This window comes from Sorex araneus, chromosome 1 (genome assembly GCF_027595985.1).
Source record: "Sorex araneus isolate mSorAra2 chromosome 1, mSorAra2.pri, whole genome shotgun sequence".
In the NCBI taxonomy this organism is placed as follows: Eukaryota; Metazoa; Chordata; class Mammalia; order Eulipotyphla; family Soricidae; genus Sorex; species Sorex araneus.
Window position 1 is genome coordinate 404,742,771 of NC_073302.1, and position 16,036 is coordinate 404,758,806.

A 16,036-nucleotide genomic window follows, 5' to 3' on the forward strand; every position below is an offset into this window, starting at 1 on the left:
GGTGTGGTCCTTCCAACAAAAATAAATAAGACCTGACAGATTAAGGTTATTTTGGACTTCTGCTCTAACAAAATCATAAGTAACGGTTCACAAATAGGTTCCATTCCTGGTAAGAAAGGCAAAGAAATGTCTTTCTTTCTTCTCTCTCTCTTACGTTTTGTTTTTGGGCCACAATGCACCATGCACGGGGGTCCTCCTGGCTCTGCAGTCAGGAAATACTCTTGGTGGTGCTCGAGGGACCGTATGGGATGTCGGGGATCAAACCTGGGTTGGCTGTGTGCAAGGCAAGTGCTCTAGCCACTGTTCTACTGCTCCAGCCCCCAAGAAATACTCATTTTTCTGTAGCTTTCATTAATATCCGTTGATTTTACAGGTTCAAGAAGAATTGCCTGAGTTTTCTCAAGGTTATATGCCAATAGAAATGTTCACAGTTGTAGACAACATGTTAGAGCAAACGGTTCAATGGGATTCTGAGACAGCATCCGCCCATTTCACATGAGTAACATGGAACCAGAGGTGGACTTGGGCAAAGGGATGTCTCCTCATCACCCCGTGTGATGGACGAGTGAAGCCGAGACTCACAGCAGCAGTTTTGATGGTCGGGCTGTGCAGAAAAGCCACCCCTGGAATGTGTGGCCTGAAATTAGGTTCCCTGTAGCCGGTAAGAACACAGGACACGCAATGGCCTCCCATTCCCTCCTTGGACTGCTGCTCGGCCTCTTGGCTCTGTAAGGGACACGCCGACCCCACTAACTGCCTCCATGCACGGCGCGGCGATGTTCACTCACACACAGGACCCAAACCCTCTTCGGTCTGCAGGGGTGGGAAAGAACGGGGCGTGGAACCAAGGCAGGAAGGACAGGATTAGGGCAGGAGGAGGAGGACAGGCTGGGCTCTTGGGACTGCGGGGGCAGCCCCGGAAACGTGGGGCCACTTACTTGCCAAGGCCTTCTTCCCGGCCGCGTGGTAGGCCACGATGTACTTCTTTCCCTCTCTGTCCTCCGTTTTTGTCTCTAAGCCCGGAAACAGAGATTTGATAGCTTGGTGGATGACAGTTCTTTTCTGCTTGGTGTCCTCAACAACCTAGCGAACACAAGAAGAGAGAGAGAAGGGCTCGACTCACTGAACATGTCCTGGAGGGAGACCGGGATCAGATCAAGTCAGGAAATACAGCACGATGCGGCTGACCACCAGTGGTCGCTGAAGTCCACGGGCAGGCATCCGGAAGTCGTCTGGGTAGCACCAGACTGCAATGGGTTAAGAGCCTGTTCCCCACACCCTGGACCGCGCAAACAGGCCGCTCACATCATCATCACTGACCCTCACCATCACCCCGGAAAGCCATACTTCTACTCTTCTATCAGCTTAGAGGGAAGCAAGCGATAAATCAAGGGTAGGTGGGGGATCTTATCTACGGTCACACTGCCCGAGGGTGACAGGGAAGGATCTGCAAATGGGCTGACTCAGGGCCAGAGACACTGCTGACCTCCTGCTCAGGGCGTCCAGGAAAAGATAAGGGTCAGTTGGGCCCTTCAGGGGGTCACATGCTCGCCTCCCTCAAACCATCCCTTTCTGCAACTGCCTCAGCCCAGATGCTGACTGATGCAGAATTTCTCACTATGATGCTTGTACCCAAGTGTTCATAAGAAAGAAAAATCAACATCAAGAAAGTGGAGAGACTGGGGAGCAGTTCCGGGGCAAGGCTTATGACTGACCTGGGGTTGTATTTTTTTTTTTTTCATTTAAAAAATGTTTGCTTTTTGGGTCAAACCCAGTGATGCAGGGGTTACTCCTGGCTCTGCACTAAGGAATTACTCCTGGCAGTGCTTAGGGGATCATCGGGGATGCCAGGATCGAACCTGGGTTGGCTGTGTGCAAGAAACATGCCCTACCTGCTATACTATCGCTCTGGCCCCACTGACCTGGGGTTGATCCACAGCACTACACGGCCCCAGACCATGGCCTGGCCCCTCATGGTCATTCCAAGCATCACCTCGATGGACCCCGGCACAGCAGGACCCCAGCAGCCCTGTGGCTCCACATCCTTGGGGCCTTGCATCCAACTGCTGATCTAATTAGCTGAAAATTACTAGGATGGCCTGGGTCCCCTGAGAAACACTCAGAACAACCCCCGCTCCCACAAAGAAAGAAAATATAAATTTTCCCTCTTCCTCCAACAGCTGCAGTTTCCAGGAATGCCATTACTATTAATTTGTATGGGAAAATATTGACATTCTCTGACCCTAAAATTACCAACCACATTTCGCCAAATGGAAACATTCTACTTTCAAAGAACGAGGGAAACATGGACATGGTTATTTTCCAATTTCTTTTTTCTTTCTTCTTTTTTTTTTTGGTTTTGGGCCATCCCTGGCAGTGCTCAGGGCTTACTCCTAGCTCTACGCTCAGGGATCACTCAGGGATCACTCCTAGAGGGGTAATGGGACCACACAGGGTGCCAGGGGTTGAAGCCGGGTCAGCTGCACTTGCAAGGCCAAGTGTCCAACCCCTATTGCTCTAGCCCTCACAATGATATTTTCTGTTTCAATTTGCTGTACCAAGAAAAAATATTGGTGGGGGAACAGGGCAATATACAGAGGTAGGCACTTGTTTTGTATGTGGCTCAGTTGGGTTCAATCCCTGGCATCTCGTGTGGTCCCCCAGCACTACCAGGTGTTAATTCCTGAGTGAGCCTTGAGAACCACTAGGTATGGCCCCAAAACCAAACACACAGGTGGGGGGCTGTGGAGAGAAAGTAAAGTGGGTGAGGCACTTGCCTTGCACGTGGCAAGCCCTGTTTCAATCCCTGGCGCCACATATGGTCTCCTGAGCACCGAGAGGAGATCCTTGAGCACAGAGGCAGGAATAAGCATTGAGTGCTGGAACGCTGCCAGGTGGGACCAAAACCCCACCCCAGTCCCCAAATTAAAAAATACTGGCAGGCCAGAGGGACAGCATAGGGGCATACACCTTATATGCGATTGTGCACAGCTCAATCTATATGGTCCTGGGAGCATCACTGGGTGTAGCCCTGCAGGTCCCGAAGATGGCCTGGATAATCCCCGACTCTGCTGGAAATAAGCAGCACCTCATCTTCAGGCTCTTGCATGGAACCATTAGCCTGATTGGCTGAGCACCATCTGGGAGGCCTCCCCTCAATCCCACCTCCCCTCAAAACATGTTAAGAACCATTACACCAATTTTATGATTCACCTCATCTAACAGAGTGTAACCTGCAAGCCAAAAAACCCACTAAGGTACACTATAATTGCTACTAGCTAAACTCAACTACTGTATGCTGCTGACCCAGTTTCACCCCCCAACACCTCAAAGAGTCCCCATAAGCACAGCCAGGTATGGTCCCTGAGCACTGAGCCACCAGTAAGCCCAAAGCACCGCTGGGTATGGCCCAAAATACCAAAAAAGAATGAAAAAAAAGAAAGGATACATGTGGATGTCCTCAAAGGGTCACTGTGCATGTGGGAGACCCCCACTGCCCTGTACCTTGAGCACTGCCAGGTAATGGGGTCCCCCCAAATGTAAAGGCAAATGGTGTTATGTCTACAGATGATCACTAGGCCCTTGTTTGTTCCACTTTTAAAGTTTTAGAACATTTTTTTTCTTTTTGGGTCACACCCAATGATGCACAGGGGTTACTCCTAGCTCTGCACTCAGGAATTACCCTGGTGCTGCTCACGGGACTATATGGGATGCTGGGAATCGAATCTGGGTTGGCCGCGTGCAAGGCAAATGCCCTAACCTCTCTGCTACTGCTCCAGCCCAGTTTTAGAACATTTAAGATGAAAAACATGACTCATATATAACCCCACTGGACGGCAAGAATTGAGGAGAATGCGATTTTCCTAACAAGAGGGTTGGGAAAAGACGTTAACGACTGATTTTAGCAGACAAGTGCGCTCTTTCTTTTTGAACCGCCGTGGGCCCACAGTGAAGAAATGTCTCCTTACATCCCTGCTGAGACCAATGTGATAATGGTCGCACTGCACTTCTAAACGACAGACAGACTCCGTTATTGATGTCTGGTCATACATAATTAAGAAAAAAAAAAAAAGAGGCACCAGAGCAATAGTACAGAGGGTAAGGCATTTGGCTTGTACACGGCCAACCTGGGTCGATTCCCAGGACTCCATATAATCCCTCAAGCCCTGCCAGGAGTGATTCCTGATTGCAGAGCCAAGTGTGGAGTAAGTCCTGAGCACTGCCAAGTGTGGTCCCAAAGCCCCCCTCCACCCCCCATCCCCCATGGAAACATGAGCTGTTGGGGTTTTCCTTTTTTGCGTTTGACTAGTTTATCTGATTATCAGTTATAGAAAAAGAATTCTCAGTGCAATGCCTATTAGATGAAATAGAGCAAGCCACCCTTTCAATAGCCATAACTGCTCCCAGGAAACACTTGTTGAACATCCACTCAAAAAGTAGCAATCGGGGCCAGAGCAATAGTCCAGTGGGGAGGGCACTGGACCTGGGTTCAATCCCCAGCATCCCATGTAGTCACCCAAAGCACCACCAGGAATAATTCCTGAGTGCAGAGCAGGAGCAATTCCTGAGCATTGTTGGGTGTGACCAAAAAGCAAATAAATAAATAAATAATTTTTAAAAAGTAGCAATCAAAATCCCAAAAAACCTTTTTCATAACACTTTTATATGACTTACCTCAATAGCAACACTGGTTTCCTTATTTTTAAAAAGCTGGAGCTCTTCTAAACGCTGCTTTTCTTCAGCTGTCAAGACCGTATATACATCTTCTGTGGGGTCCTTTAAAAGAATGGGGAGAATTCTCCGTGAGACGCGCACAGAACACCAGGCCATCAACACTGTCTCTCATGCCCTCGAGGAAACAGTGCCCAGAGGACGTGACAGTGGCTGGAGAGCTTGCCTACCTCGTCATCTACTGGGACGGACAAGTCATCCAAGTGGCTGATCTGGCCATCTTTCCCAATTTCATGAACAACGAAGTCAGAGTACCTGATGAAAGACAATACACTATCATTTTCTTTTTTCTTTTTTTTTGCTTTTTGGGTCATACCCAGCGATACACAGGGGTTACTCCTGGCTCTGCACTCAGAATGACTCCTGGCAGTGCTCAGGGGACCATATCGGATGCTGGGAATCGAACCCGAGTCAGCCACGTGCAAGGCAAACGCCCTACCCGCTGTGCTATCACTCCAGCCCTCTTTTCCGCTAATTCCGTAAGAAAGCTGAACGACAGCAGACCTTACAGTTATTACGTAAACTGGCGATTTAAAAATACATTTAAAATTACATGGAGCTGTTTCCTGTTTGTTTCTTCTGGTTCGCCAAAATGGGATCCATACCCGATCCAGCAGGATGCAAAGACTATTTGGCATATGTGGGTGTAAGAGATTAGGCTTCTATGACCAGTTAGGGGGCTAGAGATATAGTACCATAGGTAAAGTACTTTGTTTTGCACAGTGCTGACCCGACTTCTATCCTTGGCACCCAATATGGTCGTTGTAATCAATCCCACACCCTCCCGCCAAGCTCTGAACCCAGAAGCAAGCACTGAGCACTGTCAAGTGTGGTTCAAAGAAAAAGAGCATTTCAGGGAGCCAGAAAGATAAGAGGGGTCAAGGTATTGCTTTATTTTTTTCAGATGCTAGATAATTTATTTGTATTGGCTGCTATGCATAACATAGGATGTCTCGGCCATGCACTCCTAGAAATCTAAAATTTTAGATAATTAGGGTCTGGAGAAATCTTTGCAGCAAGCTGCTAGGTTCCGAGATTCTTTTGTGTGTCTCTAGATCCTGGCCATTAATGAACTTAAACAGTCCCCGGAGGCAGCTCATGAGCATGACATCCAGGGTCCCGTGGGGGCGGGGAGATGAGAAGGGCCGGCCCATCCCCTATCCCATGAGGCCTGGAGTTTGCCGTCACTAATCCCGAGTACCCGGGCTTTTCATTGGGTTCTGGAAGATGGTGGGTGCCAGGATTCCTAGGGGGCAGGTGGAGGGACAAGGCCTGCTCCTGTGGCGAAATGGGCCTGGTGCAAAGTCCGGAGGCATCTCTGCAGTGAGCTGCTCGGTTCTGAGATTCTTTTGTGTGTCCAAGGCATGCCTTTTATGGAGCTGATTTGCACCACTGAACATGACCCAAGCACAAAGTCAGGAGCACTTCTCCATGTGCTCCAACCCCCCAAGAGAAACTTTTTTTTTCTTTTTTTGTAAAAAAGAAAGGGACCAAAGAGATAGTATAGGGGTCAAGGCATTTGCCTTGCATATCACCTACTCTGCTTTGATTCCTGGCACCTCAAGGTCCTCTGAGCACAAAGCAGGTTTTAATGCTTTTTCTCTTTTGTTTTTGCAGTTACATATAACAATGCTCAGGGGTTACTCCTGGCTCTGCACTCAAGGATCACTCCTGGCGGTGCTTGGGGGAACATATGGGACACCAGGAATTTAACCCAGGTTGGCTATCTACAAGGCAAATACCCTAACTGCTGTACTATTCCTCCGGCCCCCTTGAGCACAAAGCTGGGAGGAGCTTCTATGATCAGGTATGGTCCAAACCCAGCCCCCTACTCCCACAAATATTAAGAGTCAATTTTAAAACGTTTAAAATTACATTTTATTGTTCCCCTTTTTCTGTGCTGGGGATCCAACCCAGGGTCTCAAATGTGCAAGGCAGTGTTCTACCACTGGTTCCAAAATTACTTGTTGAAAAGACATAAACAGCACCCATTTACAAAACATGCCATCAGACAGTTACTTTTACCTTCCCATTTTATATTTTAAATTCATTAGTAGTAGTAGTAGTACTGTTTTTGTTCTGGGGACAGAACCCACAGTGCTCAGGGGCTACTCCTGACACTTTTCTCAGGAGTGACCTTTGGCAGTGCTAGGGGACAAAATGTGGTGCTGAAACTTGAACCAGGGTCCGTGGAAGTGGACACATGCAAGTCAAGTGCCTCACCTCTGGTACTATCTCCAGCTCTTATTTTTATCTTTCTTTTCTTTTCTTTTTTTTTTTTTTAATAAAGGGTGAAGGTTTTTGTTAGGACCACACTTGGTGGTGCTCAGGGCTTACTCCTGGCTCTGCACTCAGGAATCACTTCTGGCAGGCTCAAAGGACCATATGAGGTACCGGGTGCAAGCCAAGCAGGCCCAACCCACTGTACTATTTCTCCGTCCCCTCCTGAAATCTTTTTTTTTTTCTTTTTGGGTCACACCCGGCGATGCACAGGGGTTACTTCTGGCTCTGCACTCAGGAATTACTCTTACTCCTGGTGGTGCTCAGGGGACCATATGGGATGCTGGGATTTGAACCCGGGTCGGCTGCGTGCAAGGCAAATGCCCTACCCGCTATGCTGTCACTCTAGCCCTCCTCCTGAAATCTTTTAATGGATTATTTTATCCACGCAGGAGGTGGTCCTTCACTCTACCTCTCTGAGACTGTCAGTATAAACAACAGGAACAGAAAGCTAGATGGAAGAATATATTGCTGCTACCCTTCTGTTTGGTTTGGTTTTGGATTGGAGGCCACTCCCGCCCGGTGATGGGGAGAATGAAGCAGGGCCAGGCCAGAGCCTGGCACATGCATGAGCCCTTTGAACCACCTCCTCAGCCCAGCCCAAGGGAGGACTTTCTAAGGAACCAACGTGACTGAGACCCCCTGACACACATAGGAAACGTACCTTTCTTTCAAGATGCCCGAGAACCCCTGGTGAGGGCTCACAAACTTGGTAATGCCGACATCAAGTTCAGTGAGGCCATGCTTCATCATGTCTGCAAAACTCTCCCCCTCCTCCTCCTCCTCCTCCTCCTCAGAAAGACCATCTTCCTCCTCTTCTTCCTCCGCTTCCAGCTGTGCCTCAGAATTCCTCTTAGCCTCACAGGCCCTCACATCTCCACCTGTCCCCAGGCTGTCAGCGCGGGGGGCAGCGTCACTGGCTTCAGCCACATGGCAATCTAAAAGCTTCGGCCTTTTTGCCTCCGAGGCTGAGGCCACGCTGTCATGATCTTCGACGGCCAGGGAGCTCCGTTTCAGCGACACACTCGTTACTTCTGTCATCTCCATTTTTACAGTGCCAAGAAAACATTTAAGAGGACCTTTCAGGAAGAGAACACAGGTGAACAGTCACTTCTACAAGGAAGTGGGTCTCAGCAGATGAAAGCACAGCTAACTTTTGTTTGTAGGATTCTCAAAAATCACTTTATTCAGAGGGTTAGAGACTGAGCACAGTGCCCACTCAACACCTTTATTGCAAAACACAACAGCTAATTAGAGAGAGAGAACAGAAGGGAATGCCCTGCCACAGTGGCAGGGTGGGGTGGGGGGAGATGGGATTGGGGAGGGTGGGAGGAATGCTGGGTTTACTGGTGGTGGAGAATGGGCACTGGTGAAGGGATGGGTTATCAAACTTTGTAAGGGAGAAACATGAGCACAAAAATGTATAAATCTGTAACTGTACCCTCACGTTGACTCACTAATTAAAAATAAACTATTAATAAAAAAAAATAAAAAAAAAAAAAGAATGGGCACTGGTGAAGGGATGGGTTCCCGAACTTTGTATGAAGGAAGCATAAGCACAAAAGTGTATACATCTGTAACTGTACCCTTACGGTGATTCACTAATTAAAAATAAATAAATTTAAATAAAAAAAAATTTACTCAAAAAAAAATCACTTTATTCAAATAAAAATACTACTTTCAAGGACGATCTTAATCAGGGAAGTGTCAAAAGTTTTAGCTATGAAAATACACATCTCAGTACTTTTTAAAATTGAGATAATGGGGGGGGGCTGAAAGATAAAGTATAGCGGGTAAAGCACTCACCTTGCAAGCAGGCCAACCTGGGTTCTATTTCTGGCACCATATGTGGTCCCCCCGGCCCTGCCAGGAGGGATCCCAGAGCATAGAGCCAGGAGGAGCCTCTGCACACCACCAGGGTGGCCCAACAAGTGAACAGAGACATGACTGACACATTACATTACACTAGTATGAGGTGTACAACACAATGCTTTATATTACCATATAGATTAAAAAAAAAACAACCTATGCTTCCCATGAGGAATTTTTATTGCTCTTTTGGTTCATTTTTGGTTTAGGGGCCACACCTGGCTGTGCTCAGAGCTTACTCCTGACTCTACACTCCGAGATCACTCCTGGCAGTGCTCAGGGGACCATTTGAGGTGCTGGGGCTTGACCCTGGGTCAGCGCATGCAAGGCAAGTGCCTTATTTGCTATACTATCTCTCTGGACCCTGTAAGGAGGGCTTTTAAAACTGATTCAATTAGCAACTTTCAAATATGCAATTCATGCAAATATGCAAGTATTGTGCATGGCGGTCACCACACTGTATATTAATACATCCTACAGAATACATCTCTATAGCTATAGAATACATCACTAATTCTATAGCTACAAGCCTCTATCTTTTCAGTGTTTTTATTTTCCATTTTTTTGGGGGGTGGTAGATGTGGCACACCCTGTGGTGCTGGGGGACTGTGGGCTAGTGGCTGTATGAGCATGAGAATTCCACTCTTGGGCCAAGTGCTCCGGCCCGGTGGTGCTGGGTTTGGAGGAGGGGAAGGTGTGTATGTGTGGAGGGTGGGGGGAGGAAAGGGAAAGAGTCTATATGCTAAGCCTGAAGTACCACGAAAGGGCACCCAGCCTGAAGGGGGAAAAAAAGTCAATGATGGGGACAGGGAGCTAGCCCAAAGGGTATATGGAAACCCTAGGTTCCCTGGGTTCCATCTCTAGTATCACATGATCCCCAGTGCTGCCAAGTGTGGCTCCAAAACCAAAAAGAACAATAAAGAGGGTAGGGAGGAAATAAAAAATTGTGAAGAATTTCATATTAGGGGTGGGAGAAACTGTATGGTGATCTCTGAGTGAAGAATCAAGAGAAAGCCCTGGGTATAGCCGGATGTGACCCAAAATATACCCCACATACACATCCAAAAATAAAAAAAAATTCAGTGTAGCAAGGCAAAGTGTTTTGGAGATGCCTGCACAACGATGATGTAAACAGACCTTTCTGTCTTTGTTTTTGCAGTGGCACAGACTCTCGTCATATGAGGTTGGCTGAGCAGTGCTCAAGGAGCCATGTGATGTCAGGGGTTGAACTCAGGATGCAAAGAATGGCTTCAGCCCCGAGAGCCATGCAAACATGTATAGGGGCCAGAGAGAAAACTCCCTGGCCACTGCTTGGCCCCTAAGCACCCCTGAGAGCACTGTCTGGGCACAGAACTGGAAGTAGCTACAGAGCACCACAGGAGGCTCAAACACTAATGTGAGCATGCATGGGTTGGGGCAGTTAAGAGCATGGACCTAGCCACTTAAAAATGGGATCACAGCTCACTATTCTTTTCCTTTTTGGTTTTGGTAGTGCTCAGGACTGACTTCTGGCTCTGCTTTCAGGGATCACTCCTGCCGGGCTCCATATGAGGTATCGGGAATAGAATCTAGGTCGTCACATGCAAGGCATGTGCTTTACCCACTGAACTATCTCTGGCTTCCCAGTAGGATACATGAAAAAAAAAAATCTCATTCCCTTCCTTTTATTGTAATGCAATGTGGTCTGGGGGTTGGTTTTGGGGTGCTGAGTGGAAGTTACACTGACCATGGGGGAGGCAGCACAACCACAGTGTGGACAGCCTGGGGCTCTACCACTGAGACTCACCCTCAGGACCCCCTAACATGATACACTTGATGTCATGTGTATTTTTCCACAATGAAAAAAAACCCCACATTATCATGTAACCAGTTCATACACGATGTACCGAAGTGTAAGCCACTTATTCTCCAGTACTAAGCAGCTTGAGAGACAGGTGGCAATGAGAAAAAAAATATCCATACTTATCTAAGCTCTTGAGTGCCTAATTCAATCCTATTTGATACTCCTGGAGATACAGAAAGAAGTTTGCCCCTATACTGGGGACACTGGTTCTGGGAAATGTGGAGGGATGGGTGCGGGAACACTGTATAACTGAAACCCAATCATCAACAGCTTTGTAAGGGTGTATCTCACGGTGATTCAATTTTTAAAAGATTGAAAAAAACAAGTTTCCCTTATAATGCAAGCTGACATTCCCCTCCACCGCCATCCCAAGCACTGTTGGGTGTAGCCCCAAGACCAATATTAATTTATTTCTCTTTTTCAGGGGGGCTGAGAGGTTATGGGACACACCCATCAATACTCAGGGGACCAAGAGGTGCTAGGGAACAAACCAGGACCTCCAGCATACAAAATATGCACTTCAGTCCTTTTAACTATCTCCCCAGCCCCTCTCTAAGGATAGAGATGTCTCCATTTTTCCCTCTGTTATGATTAAGAGGGTGATAGTGATAGTACAGAGTGATAGCGGCAGGTAAGGTGCTTGCCTTGTACACAGCCAACCGGGATCTGATCCCCAGCATCCCATATGGTTCCCTGAGCACTGCCAGGAGTGATTCCTGAGTGCAGAGCCAGGAATGACCTGTGAGCACAGAGCCAGGAGTAGCCCCCAAGCACAGCCAGCTGTTGCCTCCCCAAACTAAAGAATAATCATTAACTGCACCTCGTTCCCCAAGGAATGTCCACCAACTAGATGAGAGTATGGGCAGCACCCCCCAACTCCTCACTCTCCCCAAAGCTGACAGGAATGAACTTCTCAAGGGCTGAGGTCAGCATGGGTTACATCTAGCATCCCGGGGGCGAGACTATTAGCAGGTCTTGGATCTGAAGCATCAACTACTGGTTTCCACTCTTACTTGGTGAACGGCAGGTTGTGGGGGAGGAAATGGAGCTGGATCCAGGTTACAGCGTATATTTAAGTGGGTCAGTTCATGTCTCTGAGCTTAGGTTTCTCTCTGCAAAAATGATGACTTGGTCAAAGGTCAGAAATAGCTGTTCCTATGGAACTGACAGCCATTATATTTATTATGGATAGGTTTACAGGACAGAACTGCACTGCTGAGTCTGAAAAAATTAAACAAAACAAAGGAACCTCTTATGCTTCCTCTGTTCTCAAAGCAACGATAAAACACGACTTTCTCCTTCACTTACCATTTAATTTTAAGAAATTCTCAAAGCACTGCCAATAGCACCAAATAGACTTTTTGGGTTTTCCCCCCTCCCACCCCAAACTTTTTCTTGATACATGTGGATACTAATCAGATTCTATTTAATTTTATTTATTTATTTATTTATTTATTATTTATTTACTTATTTGGGCCACATCTGGTCATGCTCAGGGGTTAGTCCTGGCTCTGCACTCAGGAATTTCTCCTGGCAGTGCTCAGGGGACCATACGGCATTCCAGGAATCAAACATGGGCCGGCTGCAAGCAAGGTAAGTGCTCTACCCACTGCTCTGGCCCTCAGTGACTGGATTTTTAAAAGGGAAGGAGGGGACCAGAGTGATAGTACAACAGGCAAGGCACTTGTCTTGCACATGGCTGATTGGGGCTTGACACCCTCCAAGTCATCTCCAAGACCCACCAGGAATGATCCATGAGCACAGATCCAGGAGTAAGACCTGAGCATCACTGGGTGTGATTGCCCTCCCCCCCTGAAAAAAATCTGGAAAGGAGCTATGTTAGACTTAATCCATCTGTATTTCAAAACCGCTGAAGCTTCCATTTCTTAAATGCCTCTATTCCCCATCCCTTACAAACAAAGAAGTCAGTAACTCTAGTTCTGGCAACAGACTTTCCTCCAGCAGGGCACACATTATGTTCTAAAATGCAAATGGTTATTGAACCGTTTATCCCCAAACACTTACTGCGCACCTCTTATGTGTTTGACACATAAGGGAAAATTCCCTGCCTTCACTGATACAATTGTAAGGCAAAAGGGAAAATTCCCTGTTTTCACTGATCTTAGAAATGTATCTGAAGATAAATCAGAGAATAAAATGAACAATGTCAGGACATGCAAGTGTAAGAGTTACAAATCAAGCAGAGTCAGGGTAATTTAGAGTAAGGGTGGGGGGCATGCTGTAGTGATAGCTCTCAAAGTGATGTCTGGGCAAAGATTTGAAGAACTAGGGCAGGAACGACAGGACAGTGGGTAGGGTGCTCACCTTGCAGGTGGCTGACATGGGTTCAATCCCTGGTACCACATAAGGGTGCCCGAGGCCACCAGGAGTGATCCCTGAAGGCAGAGCCAGGAGTGTGCTCTGGGCACTATCCCTCTGCCCTACCCACTCTCCGAGCCCCCAAAAATGATCTGAAAAACTAGGCATGAAGAGGTATGTGAGAGCTCCAGGCAGCCCCAGCAGGATGTAAAAAAGAACCCAAGGGAACCAGCTGCCTTTCTCCTACTCAGGGATTAATGCTGCATTATGGTAACAGCTGGACTGCACCAACGTCATCAACAGTTGTTAAAGACTACTGGCTATTTGCCTAATGACAGTACAAAATCTCTCTGTCGCCCTTTTTCATCATGTGTTCACTCTGATTTCTGTCCTCAACTGTCTTCAGAGCATCTCCCGTGTCAACAGGGGCACAAAGACACCCGTTTCACAGTGGACTGCAACCCAAACAAAAGCCCCGATAGGTAATCCTGCATTTCATTTCGGTGTGATTCAACAGTGGGCTGACAACGGGACCGGATATTTTAAGGAAAAAAAAAATATCCCAACCACAAAAACTCTCTCCAAACTGGATGCCTCGGCAGGCAAGGAAGAGGTGCTTGCTGAGCGCCCTCTCCGTGCAGGGCTGGCAGGGGCGTTGTGGCAAATCGACAGGCGCCTTGTGCACTCAACACGGCCTGGGCCCAGGTCTCTGCACACTCTGCATACACACACTCCAAGGTTCCCCCACCTTCTCGAGCCGACTATGGGGGAATGCACACATGCATACACACACACACACACACACACACACAAACTCTGGGGGAATGCACACACACATATACACAAACACACACACACCCAACTCTGGGGGAATGCACACATACACCGACTCTGGGGGAAGGCACCTTCCACCCCCCAAAAAAACAAACACACCCCCAACTCTGGGAGAATGCGCGCGCGCGCGCAAACACACACACACACACACACACACCCCGATTCTGAGGGAATGCACGCGCGCGCGCAAGCACACACACACGCACACACACACACCCGACTCGGGGACTGCACAAACAGACACACACACCCCCCACACAAAGACACCCCCTACTTTGGGGGAATGCACACACGTACACTCCCGAATCTGGGGGAATGCGCACACGCGCGCGCACGGACATACACACACACATCCGGCAGTCAGCAGAGTGGGAGCACGGCCCCTAGCCAAGGCTCACGGTGCCAGGAAGGCAGCGGACAGGGGTGGGTGGGCGAGCACGTGGACAGGACTCGCAGAGGACGCGTCAGGGCTCGGGGTAGGAAAGACCAGCCTCCTCTTCCGGGAGGGCGCGTCTCGGGAGCTCCTGGGGCAGAGGGACGGAGGCGCGGGACCCCGCTCCTGGCGCTGACAGCGCCGCGGGGAGGGGAGGGGAGGCGCGGTGCGCCGGGGGCCGGCACCCCCGGGAGCTCCCCGCGCGGCCCCGCGGGCACCCAGCGCGAACTCAGCACATGCCCGTCTGCACGGGCGCCCTCTGGGCCGGGCCTTGGGCGGCTCCGCGGGTGCCAAGGCCTGGCCGCGCGAGGCCGCGCACTTACCCCGGGAGCAGGAGCGCGGGCGAGCCGCGAGGGGCCGGCGACGCTGCTCGGTGCGCAGGAAGGCGGCGGCGAGGACCTCGAGGAGAAGCCTGTGACGAGGCGGACCCCGCATAGGCGGCCAGCCTCGGCGCCGGGACCCTGGAGCTCTAGGTGGGGGAACTCGCCCGAGGCCGGGCTCGCACACGTGCGGCGCAGCGACGCGACGCGACAGGCCCCGCCCCCTGGGCGGAGCCCGGGCCCCACGCCGGCCCCGCCCACCCCACCCCGCCCCTACGCAGGCCCCCTGCCTGACGTCGGCCCCGCCCCCACGCCGGCCCCGCCTTCCCTGACGCCGGTCCCGCCCCACGCAGGCCCACTGCTTGATACTGCCCCGCCCCCCAACGCAGGCCCCGCCCCCACGCAGGCCCCGCCCCACCCCGACGCCTGCTACTGGGAGTGCTGGAGGCCGCGCCCACCTTCCCCAACCCCACCCCGCTGTTGAGTCCCGGAGGGCGGCCCAGGGCAGGGCCTTGCCGCGGTCCTTGCTAGCTGAACAGTGGAAAGTCACTGTGGGACATCCCAGGCGGTCGCACCCGAGCTTTGGTAAAAGGAGATTTTTTTTTTTCTCATGCACCAAGAGAATCCTTTGGGACTACTGAGTCGCACGCGGCTGAGCCGGGTTTAATCCTGGGTATCCCTTGTGGTCCCCACTAGCACCTCCAGGAATGACTCCTGAGCGCAGAGCCAGCTGTTGTTACTCATAAGAGTGACAGATGTGACCCTAACCCGGAAGGAAGGAAGGAGGGAGGGAGGGGAGAGAGATGGGGGAAAGGAGGAATGAAAGAAGAAAAGAAGGGAGGAAGAAAAAAGACTAGGGAGATAGCTCAAAAGATCAGGAACCTAAGCCTTGCATGCAGGAGACTTGACTTTGATGGCATTTCTTGGTTCCTTGCTCAGTGCGCACAGGCTCCGCCCCCACCTTCTAACAAAATTCAAAGAAGTTTATGCTCTGGGTAAAGTGAATTCTAGGGACCGGATAGATAGTACTTGTCTTTTTATTTTTTTAAGTATTTTTTTATTGAGGTACTGTAATTTACAAAGTTATTCATAGCATCCAACTTTACAATCAGCCATGATCAAATTCCGTGTGTATAGTTATCCCGACCTCAGATCTCAACGCCATCACGCCAGTATCAGAGATCACTCCCGCCTGAGCTCTGGGGCCATATGGGGTGTCAGGGACCAAACCCGGATCAGCTGCATTGCAAGGCAAACGCCGTAACTGCTGTCCTATCACTCTGGCTCCGATAGTTCTTGTCTTGCATCTGATGCTGACCCCGGGTTTCAAATATGTAGCAATACAACTATGGCTACAATAGCTATAATACCTTAGTATCCTCATGACTTTGTGACTGCAAGATAGCA

The 16,036-nt window shown here is 49.5% G+C and overlaps 1 protein-coding gene across 2 annotated transcripts in view; it reads right to left on the reverse strand.

Moving 5' to 3' along the window:
• The window catches only part of PUS7 (pseudouridine synthase 7), a 54,137-nt gene extending 39,331 nt beyond the window's left edge, over positions 1-14,806 (reverse strand). For both annotated transcript variants that reach the window (XM_004602264.2, XM_055123972.1), the window contains exons 1-5: positions 14,633-14,806; positions 7,676-8,090; positions 4,902-4,986; positions 4,675-4,776; positions 939-1,083 (exon numbers count right to left, since the gene is read on the reverse strand). In XM_004602264.2, the coding sequence (XP_004602321.2) occupies positions 939-1,083; positions 4,675-4,776; positions 4,902-4,986; positions 7,676-8,090; positions 14,633-14,744 (859 nt within the window). In that variant the 5' untranslated portion in view covers positions 14,745-14,806. The remainder of the gene's footprint in view (positions 1-938; positions 1,084-4,674; positions 4,777-4,901; positions 4,987-7,675; positions 8,091-14,632) is intronic.
• Positions 14,807-16,036: the final 1,230 nt, after the last annotated feature.